Source organism: Anthonomus grandis, chromosome 22 (genome assembly GCF_022605725.1).
Source record: "Anthonomus grandis grandis chromosome 22, icAntGran1.3, whole genome shotgun sequence".
Classification (NCBI taxonomy): domain Eukaryota; kingdom Metazoa; phylum Arthropoda; class Insecta; order Coleoptera; family Curculionidae; genus Anthonomus; species Anthonomus grandis.
Genome location: NC_065567.1, coordinates 19,219,352 through 19,242,308, shown reverse-complemented (window position 1 = coordinate 19,242,308; position 22,957 = coordinate 19,219,352). Strand labels below are relative to the sequence as shown.

General features: G+C 30.8%; 1 protein-coding gene across 1 annotated transcript in view; it reads left to right on the top strand.

Moving 5' to 3' along the window:
• The window catches only part of LOC126748616 (neuronal acetylcholine receptor subunit alpha-7), a 201,631-nt gene that overhangs the window by 106,643 nt on the left and 72,031 nt on the right, over nucleotides 1-22,957 (top strand). The window contains exons 4-5 of the mRNA XM_050457969.1: nucleotides 9,392-9,501; nucleotides 21,072-21,252. Coding sequence (XP_050313926.1) covers nucleotides 9,392-9,501; nucleotides 21,072-21,252 — 291 coding nt within the window. The remainder of the gene's footprint in view (nucleotides 1-9,391; nucleotides 9,502-21,071; nucleotides 21,253-22,957) is intronic.

Here is a 22,957-nt window from a genome sequence, read left to right as displayed (position 1 = left end):
GCATCTGAAATGAAATAAACTAATTAATTTACTAGATTAATGTCCTAACTAATGAAAGCTGACAAACAAACTAAACACACTACAGACTCAATTACAATTTATTTCATTTTAGAAATGAACGGCGGGGTTAGTTGAAACGTTACAAACGCCCCGTTACAACTGACCCCAAATGAATTTTTTAAATAAATGACACCATATTTACTACAAACAAAATGAATTTCAAATTTAAACCAAAGTAAAATAAAGCTAAGTTAATGGCCTAACTAATCAAAACCGATAAACTAACCAAATACACATACAGACTCATTTACACATGCATAAGAAATATAGCAAATACTTACTTTGGATACGTGAAAACACAAAATCTCGCACTAGGTACGTATACTTTGTTTAATGGCCCGCGGCGTACTGCCAGAAAATGGTTGTCGATATTATGGTCTATATTACGCGCGCAATTTGTTTCTATCTTGTAGCGGAAGAAAGTTTTGATTAATGTTTCAATTGACCCCAGTCTCTCCTAGTTTCGTTGACTCTATTTGATGCAGATGAAATTTCTTTAAAAAGTTTGTAAGAGTTCAAATGCACAATTACTACGAGAGCAATTAACGTTAAAATCAGAATCAAAAACTACACAATCAAATCGGGAAAGCCATTGAACCAGCGAACTCTCCAGATCGATCAAGCAACTGTAAGGTTATTCATATAAAGATCCTTAAACCAATAATCCAATAACAATCCAAAAACAACTAAATTTCCTCCATCGACAGCTTCAACAAATTAATCAAAATTCGAACATAATGATCGCACATTGAAATAAAAAAAAAATACATGTTTTATTAAGAAAACCAAGTTCCTAGTAATAAACTGTATAAAGTGAAAATTTGTGTGAATAAAAAAAAATCACAGTAAATATCTCTAATTTGATATTTAAAATTTTAGTAGATAAAGAAAATTCTAATTTAATATAAAGGTTATAATCAGCTAATAAAACATCAGATATAATTTTAATCAGGAAAGCACATTATAATTTCATAGCCATATGAAAGCTTCATAATGTGCTTTAATTGCTATCCTCTCTTAAGCCGGCGACAAACTTCACATTCATCAAAAATTACTGCATCTCTAAATTCAACTACTTATACGGTATTATATGCTCAACGTGTTTTTAAGTTTTAATCTTTTAAATATTAATCAATGAGATCTCTAATCAAAACTCATCTATCAAAAATCTCAAATATTTAATACTTCTCTCTGTCAATTACAGAGTTTATCACTCGAAATAAGCTCGAGGCAGCGCAATCGAAATACATTAAAAGATTTAATGAAATTGTCGCTTCACTGTGATTTCTCTTCATTTATCGTTTTATTATGCTCACGATATAAATTCAAATTCTAAAAATTTAATTTTATGGGTCAAGCAATAAGAGTTTTATAAGGTGCCATTATAACGTAATTTTTCTAAAAAAAAACATGAAAAGAAATTCATTTTACTTACATACATTTTCAGTTAGAAAATAAACGCTGGATATGCACATCAGCTGACGGCAGTCTGGTAGTTAAAAATAATATTTAAGAGAGAAGTGCAAATCTGCCTCACATTTGGATTGTATCCTCCCGTGAATAATTTTGAGAAATACCTTGTGTGGCTTATAAGGCTTATTATCCTCTACGAAAAATGTCAATAAAAAATGCTATTTATAGAGAAAAAAAAAACGTTTTTTTTTGCTATTTTAATTAAAAATAGTTGTATCCATTTAAGTTATGCTTTAACTTGTATCGGATGAATTTAGTTGACTAGGGACTTTTTAGATGAGAATTTTGAGAAGTATTTTTTTATTATCGATATTGCTTATTGTCCATACAATTTCCAATGGAAGAACAAACTGTATCCTGTAAAGGAAATAACCATAAAGAGATTTTCATGTTAAAATTGCGATGGTCCGAAATGGATAAATAAAACCTAACCCAAAAGCACGAACGTACGAATTCCATTGATGTGTCCAATATTATGGGTCTTGATCGATGTTCCGCGTAATTAAAGCTGACAATGTAGGCGGAATTTTAAAGGGTGCTATTTTGACGGATTATTTAATTTAACTGTCAGTAATTAGTCTTAGAAAAAGTATCGCTTATGTAACTAATGTAGTTTCTTTTACTATAGCCCCTTATTTCGAAAGTTTGCATATAATATTTAATACTATAGTTTTTCTTTAAGTAAATAAAATAACAGTGTAACGGCTCTTAGGAACACCCTTATGGCAGGAACAACCCTCTTTATGATTGATTCCCGTTGATTATTTAGCTTCAGTTGTGTTCGGGATAAACAACAAAACTGATTAAAATGTCAAGCAATGTGCTCATGAAACAATTTGGAAATACTCCGCATTGTTTCTGCTAATGTAGACCAATATGTAAACAGTTAAAGCAATCAAGTATATAAAGTATAGAAAATTCAATCTACCAGGATTTGCAATAAAATAACCTAAATCCGGGACAAGATGATCTACCAAAAACTAGACCTAATAGATAAAACTATTAAACTAAACGTAAGTAGAATCCTTAATAAACTTAGCTAATGAACTTCAACGAGAAAATAAAGGCAAAATATTAAAAAAAGTCTCTTTTTTAATTAAATAAAAATCAAAAAAAAAAAATCAATTTGCTTCGCATTGGCAGAAATTTAAAATATAGATCCCTGCGAAGTCAATGCATATACGTAAAAAATATATAAATAGATATTGATTTTCTCGCAGTCCCAGAAACTTCGTTCTATATAAAAGTGCGCTCGCATTACCGCTACGGATTCTGGCATATTTATTCACGCGTGGTTCTAAACAAATGTGATTTTTCTCTTGCACAAAAACCACGGCAAATGTTGCAGTGAAATCTTATATTTTATCAGTGTTAAATATTGGACTCGCTGCGGTAGTAAAACAATAAAAAGCGAAGAGAATACATTAAAAATGGGGTTAGAAATTCGAAATTAACAGAATGTCAAAGCATACGTAAAAAATATAAAAAGCGAATTTTAATTTACAGTTGTAGTTGAAGTAACAGATTCATATCCTTTTAAAGTTTGTATTTATCAAGATTTTAATGCATAATTTAAGTGGATACGATTTTTAAAGAATCAAATATTTTTCATTTAACCCAAAATATTAAGAAATGTCTTAATAACAAAAAAAAATTCCATGTAGAATAATTACCAAATAAAGCTGTTATTACCACAAAAGTTTCAATTAATATTTCAAGTAACCAAGTAATTTATTTTGAGCTTTAAATAAGTTTGCTCAGCCTTTTTCATAATACTAGGTTATGCTTTTAAGCACAGTATTAATTTTGACCAAATTGTATAATAGAATTTTAAACTTGCCCTATAGAACGTAAATTAAATTTTGCTACTTTTAATATTTAATCACATCCTACGAGCATAGTTTAAAGTAACAATACTCTGAGGATATACTCGTTACAACAGAAAGGAGCACATAGATGTATAAGAGCTTAAGATGTTCTGAAATGTTTACGGACGGCATATAAATTAGTTAGTTTAAGAAACATATTTACATTGGAACTAAGCTGGATTAATTGCTGCCAAGAAAAGATAAGCTGAGCATAAAAACTTTTTCCTAACAAAGTTATTTATTAAGTTATTTTTTATAAAAAGGAATTAAATGTGTGCATTTTTATTTTACGGAAACTAAATGAAAATGAAGCTCTAGTAAGGCTAGAAGCCAGTGAATTGAATGTATGAGTTGCTGAAATATCTTTTAAACAATTCATTGTTGCGTCTTCGCATGCAGTACCGACCACTATGATGATTCCAACCGAACCAGCAGCATGAAAATCAGAAAGAGTGTTATGTTTTTGACATGGGTACTATGACAAATGAGTTTATCTGACTTTAAAGACCAAACACAATATATGCAAGTGGTACCTTTCTCTAATAGTAAGGTTGTCGAATTTTTTTAGATGCGGTGACATAAGATCAAACTTACGACCGCAGACAAATTATCAATATTATAGTGATTCAAATAGGATAATACTAATGACTCACATAAACTGAGCCTAGTCATGTATATCTATGTGTATCTATGCATATATGTTTTCCAAAACTTTTTTGCATAACTGATGGCATGACTCGAAAATCTTAGATCTGAGCCGTAACAATAGTTTCTTTAGATTTACCAAGCAAAATTAATTATTAAGTTTTGGTGAGGCTGTAAGCTATGCAAACATTGTGGATGATTTGCAAATCAGTGGTCACGTTCCAATAGGTATTATTAAAATTGCAACACAAATATACTTGTGTGTCATCTGCAAATTGATGGCTCTTAAAATGTTGCAGAAATTGAGAAAAGTCTGCTATATAGATAATAAACAGAATAGAATACACTGCACTGGGGGACACGTTTATTAAATATTTTAACTTCAGACTTTTACATTATCAGGAAAGCCAAACGGAATAAAAACATGTATTCAGCGTAAGAAATGTATTGACATCTGACTCGAGCTTTCGGCCATAGGCCATCATCAGGGCTATGACTTTGTTAAAGGACGACTCTACTTAAACGAATACATAAACGAACTTTGGAAACTGAAGACCATTGATATGTGTATAACGATGTTCTTCGATTTCCTGTATGTGGCAAATGGTATGAAAAATACACTATAGGGCATACAAGAATAACAAACACAATCACAAACTCACTCTTAGAGATGAACAGTGGACACTATGACGGCCAAAATCAACATGAACAAACGGTTCCTAACCCAGCTAAACTGGGAGGATAAAACGAAACAATCAATAATCCAAAATAGTAAATTAGTATGGGATACTGATGAATTAAATATGGATAGTGGCTGAAGGTCAACTTGTTTGTATTACTCGGGCAATCTACCACAGTATTTTAAGCGGAAATTCATGCTATAGAGATGTGCTTAAGGACAAACTTGGGAAGAGGCTATGCTTGCCTCAATAAAAGCTCTAACATGCTCAAAAATCAGCTCCTCTTAGCCTGGAACTGTTTACAACACCTCCTCATTATGGCAAACTTTACCTATAGCATTTTTACCTGTTTGAGTTTTACCTAAGATACTCAAGCTCAGCACAAGCCAACTCAGATAGTGACAGGACTACTCACTGGGTACTGCACACTGAGAAAACACCTACAACCAATAGGAAAATTCATGAAGAACGTTTCAGAAAATTTTGCGAAAAGAACTATAAATAATCAGCCTCTTATATAATCTACGAGTGTTCTGCACTTGAACTTTCTCCAGAAGGAAAACTCACAGAAAAAACTAATGAAGAGGCTACTGTGCCTAGCAAAGATAAGTGATCGTTTTAGTTAGTAAAATCGCAACAGGGGATACAGTAAGCATTCGGTTGCACTATCAGCGATTTATTAAGACCTTGCCCTGTTGAAGGAACAAATCAAATTAAGACATTGATTAGTTGGAAAGCTAATGTGCCGTAAGAAAGGACGCTCTAAAAACAGAAGCATCTGTAAGGATAGGATCCTTATAGATAGCAAGCACCTTAGATTGCAATGCCCTTAATTCATTCTACTGTAATATTGCTAGTAAGCTTTCAGCTAGTACCTTACAGGAAATAGACCCTAGGAGCTATCTAAACAATACGGTAGTAGAGGGAATCTTTTTTTTTGCTTGAACGAATGAAGGTGGGCTTAAAAGTTTATTCAATGGTATAATTAACAAGAGTTCATCAAGTTGGTATGGGCTTTCACTAAAGACATTCTTGGTCTTTCATTTGGGTCTGGATTTTTCCCGATTTGCTTACAGAGAGCAAAAACGAAAGGGGTCAACACAACAAACCTGCCAATTTTAGACCCTGCCAACTTTACTGATTGTCAGATTGTCGAATGGCTTTTTAAGGTGAGGATGGTTTCATTCTTAAGTAGGCTTGGCCTATTAAGTTTTCAACAGTTTGGCTTTCGTGAAATTATGAGCACGGAAGATATTATTTTTAATTTTCTAGAATATAACAGTCTAAACACTGGTGAGGTTGCGGTAACAGTATTCTGTAACTTGTCGAAGGCATGTAATTGCGTGAGTCACAGAGTGCTACTAGTGAAATTAGAGCGAATTTAGGACAACTGCCTTTAAATGGTTTCATTCTTATCTTTCAGATCGCATTCAGGCAATTAAGTTTAATGGTGATGCCTTTAAGGAACTACATCTATATTAATGTAAGTGTGCGGCCGGGATCAGTTCTTCGTTCTCTGCTTTTCATCATTTACATGAACGATTTTCCACAATTACAGATATCTGGAAAAACTTCATTGTTTGCAGATGATATCACTATACTTTGGAATAACTCAGATGTTGCTCAAATGGAGACTAGTATAAGAATAGATTTGTTTAAAATAAAAGACTTGTGTGACGCAAATTTTTTGACATTCAATCTTTCCAAAACTAATATTCTGAGCAATGAACCAATTACCATGCCACTCTTTAGTAAGTTTTTGGGTTTTTCAATACGCAAATCCCTTTAATTTGAAAACCATATTGCAAATGTATGCAAAAAGCGTTTATCTTGCTGTTACGCCATTCTCTATTGCCACTAATCTAAACTTTTCGATTGCCAGATGTGCATATTGTGCGATTATTGAGTCCCATCTTCTATACGAAATCTGCTTGTAAGGTTCTTGCTCAAATTACCTTTTTAATTTACTATTTGTTTTCATTACTAACTTTCATTTGTATCATTACCTAAGGAAGGCTTTTTTCTGTTCTTACAACCAGATTCCGAAATGATATATATTTGTTCCAGAGAAAATATTCAATTTTCTTCACATCAATCTTGGGTGTCTTTAAAATGTTATATATAAATAAATAATATTTTTCCTATTGTTATTATGTACTACCCGAGAAAAAAATAATTTCCGGAAGATCCAAAATATTATAGAAATGAACCGGTAATATTGAAAAAAGGCCAGATTTCATATTCATATCGAATATTTGAATTCAATCGCATTCTAAAGTATATAAAAGAATAACAATAAAGCGATGTTTTCTGATGTTATTGTGCAATCTATATGAGAAAACACAACTTGCAATATATCACGAGATCTTAATTTCCGTATGCTCTTTCGTTCCATCCAAGTGTACTCTGTTGCTTATAAAAGTCGTCCTAAATGACCATATAAGGTTAAAACGAGTCTCGCTATTTTGAATACTTATTTAGGTTATATTGACACAGTTTAAAATAATTGTAATTAGTTATGATCTATAATATCGTTGGTTTCACATACATTAAGGTACAAAAAAGTGATGATATAACAACGTAGGTAAAGTTGGTAAATAAAGTTTTTGTGATTTACGTATCCTCGTCTCTTCAAAAATAGTGTATAACTAATTTTAGGTACCATATATACTGAATTGCCTTAAAAATTAATACACTCACATAAAATACCCACATTAATTGTTTGACTCATTTTGTCTCCCTGGATTATACAACTAGTTCGTAAGAGCTGTCAAGTGACGCAATATTTACTGTTATATATATTGTACAAAACTTGACTAATGTATATAATATTATCTTTAATGTAAAGAAAACAAATAAAAATAAATAAAATAATAAAGGATAAATACGAGAATATTTTAAATATTGACATACAGTAATTTTTTAATTAAATTGTCATATTTATACATGGTGGTCCAATTTCGAAAGCGGAAATTTAAGTGGCAGATAGAAAATCTTTAATTTGTAATATAAATTATATTCGAAAAATGCTTCGTTACAAAGGTACAGGGTATCAAAATTTTAATTAAAATGTTAAAATTTTAATTTTTTTTTATTTTCAAAACTACTTGATATATTAAATTGAAATTAGGTATATTTGAAAAGTTAGCCAGGATACATCTTCCTATCAAAAAAAATATTATTTTATTTTAACTAGTAGCGTGCGTACGGAAACCTATTCGCAAAATTTAATTGAAAAAATGGTGCGACATTGGTTTTTTTACATTCAAACATTTTTTTTTAGAATCTTTAATAAAGTTTTTCAATAAAAAATTGCTTTTAAGTTTTTTATTTGACTAACCGTTTGTCACAAAAAAATTAACATATATACAATCCAAAAAAAAAAAAATAAAAAAAAAACGAAAAAATTTATTAAAATTTCCAACAACAATAACAAACTGAAAAAAATACAAAAATTACTAAAAATTTAGTCCGTAGTAGCATCTGCGATATTGACGAAGTGCTACTCTCACATTTTCACCACAAAATTCGTAGCAAAAATGAATATCTGCGTATATTCGTTTAACAATACCGTTTAGATTAATACCTTAATAAAAACAACTTTAATTGCAATGTTAATATTTTTTTTTTTAATAATTGACCTGATATTTAAAAAAGTGTCATAATAAAATGCAAAAACACAGAGAGTATTAATATTTTTTGTTTCACGGCCTAATCCAAAATTTGAAAAAAATCTAATAATCTAAACTAATCAAGGACTCCAGAAATAATGTTTATTTAATATTATATTATTATTTTATTTAATTTTAATAAAACCAATGACGTATTTTTTTTGTCAATAAAATGGTGGAAAGATGTTTCTGTACGCACGCCACTGGTAAAAGTAAATTAATAATTTTTGCGTAAAATGATGTACAAATATGTCATTTTGCATTTAAATAGCTAAAGTAGTTTTGAAAATATATTCAATTTTTTAATCATTTAATTTAAACTTTGACACCGTAGTTACGAAGCATTTTTCGAATATAGTTTTTATTACAAACTGGTATTTCCTATCTGCCATTTGAGTTTTCGCTTTCGACTGGACCACCCTGTACACACAAAAAAAAACGTATTAGTGCATTGCCGTATTAGTGACATGAAGTTGTGTTTTACAATATAGCACGGAAATGCATTTGAAAAAAATCTCTATTGTACCACTCGTATAAACCTTAATAAATGACCTTAATAAGTCCGTAATATAGTAATGACCTAAATAAAATACCTTAATAAATGACCTTTTTTTTGGTAGAATTAAAATAAACTATACCATTCGATTGTAAATAATACACAACCAAGTCAAAGACTTTAATTTTAAATTGTTCTGTGACTTGTTTTCTTGTGAAATCATTTGACACTCAAAGAAATTATTTTATTATACTGTAAACAAAATATTTCAAAGTATAGTCGGCTCATATTAACGTCAATACTGACAAGTTTTTTTTGTAAAGTTACTCCCAAAGAGCTTAATAAAGTTACAATACTATAGTACCGAAATGTCGCTGAGTAAAGAGTAGTGTTTTAATTAATTTTCTTATAACCCACGATTTACGAATTAGAACCTGCATTACTTTTATAGTGTTAAAAAAAAACAAACGCTGGCAATTTTTTATTCGTTTATTTCAGGAATGGAACGACGTAAATCTAAGGTGGAACTCGTCGGAATACGGTGGTGTCAAAGACCTGCGAATACCGCCACATCGCCTCTGGAAGCCAGATGTTCTTATGTACAACAGGTAAGTAAGTCGTAAATTAAATAAGTTTCCTGTCACATTTGCCACACCACGCCTGTTACTAGCGATGGCAGGCCGTAAAAAGCGAGATAAGGGAATCGCAGGGAAATACCGGGCTAAATTCTCTTCCAGGTTTCGCTATTTTTGTTTTGATATCGCGCTGAACGCGTAATGTTTTTCGAAATACGTACAAATGCAGATAAGCATTTTAAAGGTATGGAACTGAACAAATGGAAAAATCATTCTAGATCAATTTAATTATTGTGGCAGTTGAAATTTGGAATAAGCAAAAAAAAAACGCGTTTTGTACTGAAATTATTCTACATTTCGGGGCCATTCACTTTATTTTACAAAACTATATTAATGACCCAATATCAGTTTAAAAAAACTACCACGTATTAAATATTTTTAAGTATATGGCTTGCATGACTTATTTATTTCCCACTAAATGACACAATGATTTCTGGAGTTTGAGTATATACACTGATGACACTAAATAATGGAGAATTTTGGCAATTGATAGTCCTCACTAATGAATTTCTTAACAAGTTCTTATTTTGTAAATCATATCGATGGCAGTCTCTAATTGGTAGTCATAGTTAGTTTTCATATTATTTAGCTATATACACTTCACAACTTTAATTTAACACCTAACATATGAGTAGGTTTTTTTGTGTATGTTATAGTCTGATGATGCTCTAGTCGAGCGAAACATGTAACCCTTGTCATTTTATTAAATGTTTCTGTGATGCTTTAGGTTTTGTCCGGTATTTATAGTCTGTCAGTTTATTTTCATTTACTATAATATTTTGACTTATTTTTATTATTTATGCCAACACACATAGTTTTGTAGTATTTATACTAAGCTTATTATAACCAAGCCACTTATAGTAGAGTTCTGAATCACGGCTTATTTCTTTTAAAAAAAATTTGTTGTTTTTGGTTGCAAATACAAGTACTGTGTCATCAGCAAACACGAAATATCTAGCTTTTGACCTAGCAAACTTCATGCTCTGTACATAAAGTAAATAGAGCAAAGAACTAAGCACTGATCCCTGTGCCACACTGCATCCTGCTGACAGAATGTGTCCTAAATAATGCCCCGGATTCACATTTTAGTAGTTTTATTTAATAACAGTTCTATATCGGCAGTATCAAAGGCCTTTTGGAGGTCCATAAATACATAATTTGGTTTGTCTATTTCGTTTGATACATATTCCAAAAAGTCTGAGACAGCTCTTAAGGTGTTAGTCTTTTTATGCAAACCATATTCTTGCTTATCAAATTGGAAGCTATTTTCAGTAAACTTAATCAATCGTGTTTTAATTATCATTCCAATTCCAGGCGAAATAGGCTTATAATTATTGAGAGCCCTCAAATTTACCACTTTTGTATACTGGGTTAATAATTGCCGTCTTTAGATCTTCTCGAAAATTTTCAGTTTCCAATATATTGTTTAGTAATTGCAAGTTTTTTTCCTATAGATGCAAAGTGCGTATTAAGTTCTTTTGCGTTTTGTTCTTTATTAATTATTATTTGTCCATCTTTCTCAATTTGTTTAACTTCAATATTTTTTTCCATTATACATAGTTCATTGATTACTCTCCAAGTTTGTTTTTAGCATATTTTTGTTGCAATTGTCTCCCCATATTAATTTTTTTATTCTTTATAGCTTTAAATTCTTTTTCGGTGTTTTTATTTGGTAATCTTTTCCACCTGATATATAGATCATCCCAATTTTTTAATGTCCTTAAACGTTCTGGCGTAACCCATTCATTCCCAGATTTAATTTGGTAGGTATATTTTTTTGAGCATAAATCTTTAGAGCTCACAACAGCCATGTCTTTGAAAGTGATTGTATTATCCTTTCTATCTATTTCTTCAAAACTTTGCAATAGGATCAATTTACAACTGAGGAATATGCGTTAAAATAATCTCCAGACCATATAGGGACACCCTTCATATAGAGTAAAGCCTCAAAAACTAGTTAATACGCCTCTAAATTTAAATATTTTAAATTTTTCGAATACTTGCGGGCATGCATGTTTTTCAGCGAAAATTATTTTTCTACGATGTTGAACTAACTCTAGCAGCGTATTGCTCTTATCCCATACATCACGAAAAAACGGATTATACCGGGATAAAAAGAAAGCTATGACCTTGAGATTGGTCTCGTTGGAATTAGAAAGAGACGTTAAAAAAAACCGTTAGAACTTTTGCGATAGTGCCCATAGAAACCGAAATATGGACCTTCAAAATTTGGAATTTTTCATTTTTCGGGTACCTCCGGGCATGAAATTTTTCACCGATTTTTTTTTTAAATATTAAACTAATTAATTTATTAGCATGTTAAAAGTCAAGTCAAGGAAGGCTAATTTGACCTACACAAAAAACCGTTTATAAAAGTACACTTAAGATTGTCGTAAAAAATCAATATTGACATTGGAAAGATAGTTTGACTGTTAAAACTTATGGGTAAATCCAAAAGTAGAGGGTAACGGGCAACTTAAAAGTTAAAGTGGAAATAAAATTCCTAGGGGCATCCAGAAAGGTTAAGTAAATTTAAAGTTATTTCCACCGGTTCAGTGAGGAGCTAATTATCATTGTTTTCGTATCCAATATATTTTTTTAAATATTTTGCGTAATCACACAAGTGTTTAACCGGCTAGACAATAGACAAATTATTGACATGAGCACAAGACAACTAAAAGGCACACGAAACATAACCAAGCGTAATGTTAAAACATTTTAACATTTTTTGTTAGTGCACTTTTTTGGCGGTAATGTATAAAATACAAGCGGAAAGTGAACAATAAACCACATAATTAGTTTTTGTAGCTTGTTATATCCAATAGTTTTATCAGATATATTGATGGGCAATATAAATTACAAAATGTGGCAAAAGTTGATTCTTTGTTGTTGTGCATAGATTTCTTTTTAACGAGAGTCCATAAATAGACACCTTAGTTTTCCAGATTAAGGTTTTCTTTAATTTAAGTTGAAATCGAATAAAAATGATGAAATGACATCGTTACTAGGTAACTTTAGTTATAAATATTCGATTTAAACTGTTGCTGAACAAATTAGAGTGGGAGGGTCATAAACATTAACGATAGAATTCGCAATATTGAAAAACCAATTATCGTAGGCTGCAGCTGGATTATTTCCTTGTCAATTTAATTATTTCGTATTTCCATTTATTGAATGATAGGTTTTATAGGATTTAAAATCGGAAAAATGTAATATTCCTCAGTATATTATATTTTTACGTAATATTAAATATAACAGGCCTAAAAACGTAAGAAGCTTTAAATAAAATAGCTTTTTTTTTCAAAGCTCTTAAGTTTTTAAATTTTCCGACTTATCTGCCTTACCGCTAAAATTATTATATTAATTTTAATGGTTTATTAATTAAAACTTCTACACCTGAATAGTAACTGATCGTTTTATATCAACGACACATACATGGTGTTTCCCTAAGCGTGGATTGCGGCTATATCTCGGAAACTGTTACCGTGACTGCGTACCGACTGTCATAAAATGGGAAAATCTAGTGAAAGTGTAATTATTTAAATAGCTCTTTATACAATTTTGTTCAATTTGGACGCAAAAGTTTTGAGTAAAATTCGTAGGAGGCGTCATATTTTCATTTTTTCCACACAAAATTAAATAGCACTGTATAATTTTAATAGGAAAATCGAAAAGTATATTAAATTTACTAGAAAAAAACTGTAAATCGTAGTCCGCTATCTTTTTTAATTTTCGTGCTGTTACTGAAATACGTTTTATACGGGTATGTCGCTTCGCATTAATTATTGGGCTTCTTTTAGTTATTTGGCATCAACTCGTCATAGTTTTAAATCATTCATTTCAAGTTATGTAAAAATAACAAAGTTTCTAAAAAACTTATTATAATAAAAAGATAATTTAATTTAAACATCATAATACTAAAAAAAAATTAAACATGTTTAAAGCCCAACAGGTTATACCCAAAGAACAAGAATGAAAACTTTACAAATGCTCAAAATGTTCATCATTTTGTAACATAAAATTCTCATTTTTTTCCCTATTTTAAGTAAAAAAAAGAAAGTTTTTCTTTTGGAAATTTCAGTTTAGCGTAAGATCAGTTTGTTTTTTATGTGATAAATAGGTGATTTTTTCAATTATTATTTTATTGTTAGTTCTAAAATCAAATTAGGATTCTTAGGTACTTTCAAGTATTTTATTTTTCCCTGCTGCTCTCAAACGGGTTTTAAGCAACTTCTTAATAAATTGCTACAACCGTATCATAAATTGTTGATGACCTTGATTCGGGAACAGTTGGTACGTGTCAACTCTCCATGAGCTACCTCACCATTTCTCTTTTATAATGTCTGAAACAAGTATGGAATTATATGACGGAGCGTCATAGTAGCGCAACGTCCGAACAGGTCTGCCATTTTTTTGATATATTTTGTATTTCTAGAATACGGTAATTAATTTTTTAAATTCAGTGTATGAGGAAAGTATTTAATTTAATATTTTAGGTTTACCGGAAATACGGTGTTCCAGAAATTGGGAAAAAAAAATTTCTATTCTCCTGGATCTTGGAAGGTTTTTTTGTAAACATCTAATTTGTTATGTGTCTCAGAAATTAATTTTTTTCATCTTCCAAGCTTTTAATGTAATTTTTACAACTTCAAGGAATTTAATTTTTTTCATTTTTAGGTGCATACGTCAGACATTAGAAAAAAATCAATTTTTACAAGCTCTTAAAAGGATTTTCTTTTGAGTATTCCAGGAAATATAAATATTGTTTCCCGTCTTCCCGAATTTTGACGTGATTTTAACGTTTTATTGGAAAAAAATTTAAATTCTTCCAGGCTCTTGGAAGCAATTTCTGAATGCCTTTGTTGTAATTTTTTTCGTTTTCCACGTTCGTCACTTTTATTCAAAGTTTTTAAAAACATTTTTCCAATTCTTCCTGGTTTTGAAGTAATTTTTTATGTTTTTTAAAAATTAGAATTGTTTTTCTCGTTTGGCAGTCTTTTATCGAGAGTTTCAGGGCTTCCAAAAGTCATTTTTTTAATTTCTTCCTGGACTTAGCTAGACAACTTTTTATATACAGGGTGTAAATAAATAGATGCGAAAAAATTCAGGAGCTGATTCTTGGGTAAATTTTAACAAAAAAACTTTATATGAACGTATGTCCTGAAAGTCCTAACTTTTGAGATACCGGGTGGTAAACATTTAAGAAAAATATATGTTTTTTTACAATACCTACGAAGCCCCTGTAGATATTTTAGTAATATTTGGTATGCATTTTCTATGCATCAAAAGGCTTTTTCTGAGGCTCTCTAATTTTTTTATTAGTATCAATGACGTTCGTACAAGGTTTAAAGTAAATATTTTTAATGAAAAATATGGTACACCACTGTTTACTTACTGTCAGTTCTTGCCTCCTTTAAAGTAGAAACTTTTTTGTGCAATTTTGATCCATTTCATCAAAATGGCAAATTATTCAAATACGGGTGCAATGTTGAATGTCTGATAACGTTATTGGTGTGGAGTCTTTTCTCTATATCATTTCGTGAGATATGATGTGGATGAACTTTAAATTCTGTCAATATTCGAAACACCAAAAGTTGAATAATTCCTAGATGAAGCGAAACTTCTCTTGTGCATGAATACGGTACAGCTTCAATGCATGCAAGAACGTTTATAATATTATGTTCATGGTTTCTTACCGGACCCTTTGATTGGAACACGAAGGGGATCATTTCTCGTTGTCCTCAATTGCTAGTTGTCAAAATACTTTTCTTCTATAATGCCTTTGCTTAAGATATTATGCAGCATATTCACATGAAAATATAGGGTGAGCATGTCATACGCCTTGGCACTGGTGTAAGTTATTTAATAATAAAAACGCTCCGTAAAAATACGACAACAAAAGCGAATTAAAATAATGAAATATTTTTTTTATTTTAATTAGAATAATGCACAACTAAATAAAAATGTCAACTGTCAAAAATAAATTATTTGCAGTTTCATTTTTATCTGGATTTACCTCAGATAATTGTAATTAGAATAGAATTATGATTTAAATGAAATGATCTTTTTATTAGAACAACTTTAGAATGTTTAGAAATATTCATATTTTTACATAATTTATATTAGTGCGATAAACTGCGAAGGGAGGTGCATAATAAACAAAAAAACCCAATAATTATAAATGCCAGATGACATACCCATATTAAGCGTCAAAAATTTTTATTTCGGTAATAACTCGAAAAGTAAAAAAGATAGCCGATTATGGTTCTTAGGTTTTTTCTGATAAATTTAATCTACTTTTCAATTCTGCTATCAAAATCATACGGTGCCTTTTAAATTTTTGTGGAAAATCAAAGTGACAGCTTTTAATTCAAATGACGACGCCTCCTTTGGTTTTACTAAAACTTTTCGGGTACTAACTTTAAACAATAACACTTTCACTATCTTCCAACTCAGAGTCATTGACCAAAATGATATGAAAAATATTCCAAGGCTTTTAATTATATTTAAAAAAAAGAAAACTTACTTAAAACTGATATTTTCTGACAGAATTAGAATTAAATTATTAACCTTTTAATTACGACCCTGGTGATCAAATTTGAATTTAAAAATAATTTTCAGCATTCTCTTGGTCACTTTTATAGTATCGAAGAAATTCCAATGATGACAGATTGACAGTTCCCGAGATATAACCGCCATTCACTTAGTGAAATATACTCTATATAGCAACTGGATTCATAACTTTCTATGGCTTTCTATCAATATAAATGTTAAGGATAAAATAAAAAATATTTTTACCCCTTGACTAAAACAGTTTGTTCTAATCGCTACACGCGTTTAGCTAAATATATTAGCATCTTCAGATTTAGGAAGATTAAATCCATTTAATAAAATTAATTTTTTCCAGAATATATCTTATAAAATTTTATTTATTTATCGGCAACAGTAGAATGAGTAAATTTTAAATTTTAATAAAATGTATAAACTTTAGACCGCCACCACGATTTTCAATTAATACAATTTCTCAGTATTTTTCCTGCTCCACTAGGGGAGAAAGCCTAAATAAAAAGAAACAAAATTACACAAGCTATATTATATACAAAGGAAGCAGATTGTTTTGGTCTATATATAGCATACATTATTACTTTTTTAGTATTTGGGGAGCTTGGAAACTTTGAATTTCCTATAATTTACGAAACTTTTAAGAAATATTAAATATTTATTACTTAAATGATAAAACGAGTATTTTTTAAGCAAAACCTAAATCATAAAGTAAACAGTCATTGTAAATTTAATGAAAAACAAAGAGAAATTATAAATAAAATATCCTATTTCAGAAAACCCTGAATAAGCTAAACGCAGTATTGATTTCAGTGATTGCTGCAGGCTATTTATTTAATAATTTTCACTGAAATTGCAATATCAAGATACAGCTTAGCAAGATAAGCTTACTTGAAACGACAGAGATAATAAATTTTCAATGAAAGGACGATCCTTCAAAATAAACAAATTTTTGGTGAGATTATTTTCTTATCAATCTACTTTACTCTTAATAAAAAATACATAATTCAAATCCTTTTAAATGGAAACAAACTAATATTCTGCCACTTCCAAAATTTCGTAATCCAAACGACTTTGGACAATTACGTTCAATTCCTATATTATCAACTCTTTCTAAAGTTTTGGAAGAAATTATTGAAACCCGATAAATTTAAATTTTCGAATATTTAATTTCAAGTGGCTTAATATAATTTAAAAAACAATCTGGCTTCAGGAAAAAAACCATAGCAGTGAAGGGTCAAGGGTCTGGATGGAACTTAAATAAATATATTGGTGATGTTGGATTTTACTAAGGCCTCTGATATGGTAAATCATGAAATCTGGCAGTCTTGATGTGACGGTCTTTTCTCTATACATTATTAACCTCTCAGTTCTTAAAATCATTAAAATATTATGTACGCAGACGATACTCAAGTGCATGTTTCTTTTAAGCTGTCTCAAATTCTAGAAACCAACGCTCAAATTAATTCTGATTTAGAAAATCTATTACAGCAACTGGCTATCCGGCAAAATGAGTTGCATTAGAATTCTCTAGTGAAAACAAAAGAAGTAATGTTCTTGAAAGCCTTAACCTAGAACTACTAATTTAATATGAATGAAAAACTCTTTTAAAAATGTAAGCTTGATTATTGACAGTAGAGTGAGGTATAAAGACCAATAAACTTAGAAACAATTACTTCGCATAAAGATGGTTATATCTATATAGGAACTATCTAGATCAAGATACAAAAAAATATTTATGCGAAAAATCAGTGCTCATCTATGAATTTCTGTGATAAAATCTATGGATTCTGTTTAGACTTTTCGGATATTCAACAGGTTTGCGACTTATAGAGAGCGAATTTAAGAAACGAATTAATCTCTTCAGACCCAAGAGTCTATTACATGAAATTTACAAAAACACATTGCATTATCCTTGTAGGTAGTATGTTAATAAAACAATTTTCAATTTTTTTTGTTCTGCTTTTTTATATTTTTGGAAAAAAAACGTATCATATATGATACGTTAGGATTATATTAATACAAATAAAAGTCGAACTTATTAATTTTTGTCTAACTAATTAATTGAGTTAGCACAGAAAAATATTGCAGGAGGTGCATTTTGCAAATATTAATTTTCCACAGTCAGGTTTTCGACATTTAGATCGTGATTTGTGCTGGTTCTTCATGAAAGTAGGTAAATGCTTATTTCCTTTTTTTCTGTCTCTCTTGTCTGGTACGGGCTCAACTTTTCTTTGCTTGCGAGAAGTTGGTAATTCATCTTCTTCCTCAATATTATTTTCTTCATTTTTGCTCTCATTAGCAGAATGAATTAACGATTTACCCAGCGAGAGTTTAAAATCAAGATAATCCATAATATCCTTCTTTGCATGATTTAAAGAGTATTCTAACCAGCTAGCAGCAATTGAAAAATCAAAAAAGTGATAAATGGTTCGAATCGTCCATTTGTCTGTTCGAGCACGCATAGGATACTTTCCAATCACTCTATCCAGTAGATCCACACTTCCCATTTTTAAATTGTATTCATTTACTATTGCAGGCTGATTTATTGTTATGTATTTATTTTCGGTTTTGGACCAACGTGAACATGTTCCTTGTGGCTCAACGCCAGTAGATGATGAAGCAAGCTGTACAGGTTTCGAATCAAACCACTTTACTAAATTGACGTTGAAATCCTGTCTTACCAACTGGTCATGGGAACCTCTATCTGATTTTTTTAAATCGTTATCTTTTAAAAATGTTGCGTTTTTTGGAAGCCTATTTAGCATCATGGTTCCTATTAGGGTTAGTTTTCTGAACAATAATGCATTTATTAGTGGCATAGATGTAAAATATCTATCAGTGTAAACTGAAACACCAGCTGGTAAAGTGTCAGTTAGTTTGAGTACCATTCTGCCACCTATATCAAGCTTCTCTGGTACAAGAGTGAGCGCTAACTCTAGTGATGAGCCCTTTCCTTCGTACAAGTAAAAATCCAAAGGAATTCCAGTTGGTGTTGTTATTACAAAATTCTTAATGCCTACTGGTTCAGGTTTTCCATGCACAAATTGTCGCATTATTACTTTACTATGAAATGGTATCATCTGTTCGTCGATTGATGCTGCCTCAGTACGTTTATTTTATCTACATCCTTTCAAAACTCTGTCAAGCATTGGCCTTACTTTCCAAAACCTATCTAAACTCCTTTGCTCCCTTGATATCTTGTCATCTTCTACAAGTTTCAGACGACAGCACAAACCAAAGTATCGGTCTCTGGTAATATTATCAGATATCATGGGAATCCTCATTTCTCTGGACCAAAACATCCGAATTCTTGGAAGTCCGTAAATTCCCATTAATATCGACACTCCAAAAAACATTTTTATTTCATCAGAAGTAGTCTCGAAAGAACGACCTTTATCCTTTATTTCTCTCATGTTTGTGTAAGTGCAATATCTTCGTAAAAGTCGTTTGAAATGTATTTTTCTAAATATTTGATGGGGTACTCTAACTATTTGTTTACATCAGCAGCATAATTGAAAAATGGAAAAAAATTACCTCTAGCTTAGTAGTTCGGCCCCAACTTTTTTTTCTTGTTGGGAGAAAATGGGACAAAGGTAGGTCATGGTCTGATGATGAAGAGTCGGTCTGTTGATCTTCTTCATCTTCAGCAAAATGCGTTGTCAGGTCCTCCTCTTAATCTTCTGATGACAGCTCTCCGATATCCGACTGGTTCAAATCAATGTTGTCTGCTAAATCTTGAAGCTCCTTTTGTGTTAAAGGTCCTAAAACAAAAATATTATCATCAAAAAATAAAAACTAAAAGTAGTTTTTATCAACTAAAAAATAATAATATGATATATATCTGAATCGGTAGAATCCCAAGTTATCACCAATGATACCTTAACTAAAACTCTCCAAATCATCCGAAATTTTAACTTTTTTCATAATTTTTTATTAAATCGTAATTCTGCAAGCTACAAACTATATTTTAAACAAAACAAAATAATTAATTTTTCTATACTTACGCTTATTTCTACTTAAAACCATGGTCCAAGAAATACAAGTCCAAACGTACACAAACCAGATAAAATTATAACCTCAAAATGTCAAAATCGCATGCGGAAAAAATTATAAACAGCATTGCCAGTGGGCATCGCTAATGATACGTCTGGTTCCGAGCGAAATATTAATGCGCGCTTCGTTTGAGAAAATAAAATCTCAACGTATCATCTATGATGATACCTGGGGTCCGAAGAGGTGTCAAGGTGTTGATTATTGCTTATTGCATACTTATTGCGTCTAAATCTGCATATACTCCATTAAATTATCTGTAATTACTTGCGTAATTCCGATATTTCTTCCTTATCTTTATTAATAATACTATTATTATAACTTTTATTAAATTTAACTGGATTTTGATACGTCGTTATGGATTTCCATGAATACTCTTGAGAAATTTCAAGTTAAGTTTAACAATCATGCCCTGTCTGTTTATATCCGTGCCAAAGGAAAATAAAATAAACTATTTTCCTAAATTATATAAAATCTTAGATAATTTTAATGTTAATAAAATTTCAAAACTTAAATTGAAATGCCTGGATGTACTTGGTAAATAATCAAGTTTTAGTGCTAAAACTAAAATAGTGGTTAAGCTTAAAGTTATGACTGACAGCTTGATATACCAACTCAATAATTTAAAAATATCCGAGATATAAAGCACTTTATCATAAACCAGTTTGATTTTCAGAATTAAGAGCCGAAAATAAAAACTGGACTTGTAATTAAAACCGTTAAGTCAGATACCAGAAACAATACAATAAAAAGAAGCAATACCATTAATCTAATGTAATGGTGTCAATATTAGACACATTGGGAACCAATAAAATCAAAAATTAAAGGCACCGGGACACCGAAGCGTCGCATCGTTGTCCAGAACGTAACTGGATATTAGACGTAATTTATTTTCTATATGGCCTATAAATCTAAAAATATTGTTTCAGTGCTGACGAGGGTTTCGACGGAACTTACCCAACGAACGTCGTAGTCCGCAACAACGGCAGTTGTTTCTACTTGCCGCCGGGAATATTTAAAAGCACATGTAAAATCGATATCACCTGGTTCCCTTTCGACGACCAAAGATGCGAAATGAAATTCGGAAGTTGGACCTACGACGGCTTACAAGTAAGTAAAACTAAATGAAATTTTAAATTAAAATTTTGATAGGTTTTGGTTACCTCCGGATTACTATATGTCATGCAAACCTAGCACATGTAAGAATAAAATTACTCGTGTAGGGCGAGAGTTAATAATATTAAAAAATCGGGTTTCTTATTGTTATAATTAAACAGTTTTAATTATTTATAAAGCACTCGTCCAAGTCATACAAAATCATGATTTAATTTTTTGCTTCATCTATCACCCTCTCCATCTATATCCAACGAGAATGAATTCATGCTCAGACATAGTGTCCTGAAGTTGGCTTTATGAGTAGTATTCAATCGATAGTATCTCATTATTACCCCAACACTTGTATTAAATACTTCACTTGGAGGAAGGACAGAAAAGCAGAAGGTTCTAATGACTTCGAAAAGCAATGGATATGGATATTGCAACATATAAAGTAAGATCTCTGTATAGTAATGAAAAACTACTTGACCTAGATGAAGAATTACAGAACATGAAATAAGGCGAAGAAAAGAGATGAATCTTGTTTTAAACTTAAATCGGGAAATGTTCTTTATAGTATAAAGGAAGAGAAAATGACAGCTTGGATGGAGTAGAATCCCTTATCTCTAAGAGAAATGCAGATCTCTGAAAGAGTAGCAATTGTAATTGTTAACTTGAGCAAAGTTGTAAAAATTATACAGATCTATGCTCCAACATCAACACACGCCGATAAAGAAACAGAAGCATTTTTCGAAACTGTAACGAAAGCTATTAACAATAACAAATGCACAAACATGTTAGTCATCGCCGATTTTATTGCAAAACTATGCAAGAAATTAGAAGACAAAATAGACAACTTTGGATACGGAAGGAAAATAGGAAATATTAATGAACTATTTAGAAGCATTTGGCAATGAATACCTTTTTTTATAAAAAACCATAGAGGATGTGGACATGGATTTCACCATAAGTAACGACCATAAACCTCTCAGAATAAAATTTAAAATACCAACAAAACGAAAGAAAAATCAACACAGTAAGACATAAGCAAATAGACACAGAACTTCTAAAAATTAACAACGAGTAATTTACAGGGTGTCCATTTAATATCTCGGTGCTCGATTGCGGCTAAACCGTGGAACGGAAAAAACCTTTAATAGTGGGAATGTTAATTGAGTTAGAGGGACCACTTTTTAAAATTAGTTTGGTTGATACAGGGTGTCCCAAAACCAACGAGCGATGACCAAGAACTATGGGCTGTCAAAAAACCTCGGGTTGATAGCAAATAGACTTGAGGTACATAAATCTGCTGCATAATGTCTATTTATGCAACGATGATAGCACAACTTGATGGCAAGCTAAGAGCAAACTGCATCTCAATCAAAAAAATATTAAGACAGGGAGATACAATTTCGCAATAATAGATTCCTAAATCATCTAAGATCCCCAGATAATGTAGCCTTGATTGCAACCAACTGGGATGAACTACAGTCAATGATAAAAACACTCCATGAAAATTTGTACCAAAGAGGAGCAAACATTAATATCTAAAAAAGCAGAACTGAGAGTGTGAACATAATCGAGGATTGAATTTGTTACAGAAATGACACAAAAAGCAATGGAAATAAGATGCACAGAACGAGTTTGAATAGAAAACATTGTATTCTTATAGTGAGAAAATACCCCAGAAAATAGAGTAAAAGATATATACTTATTACAG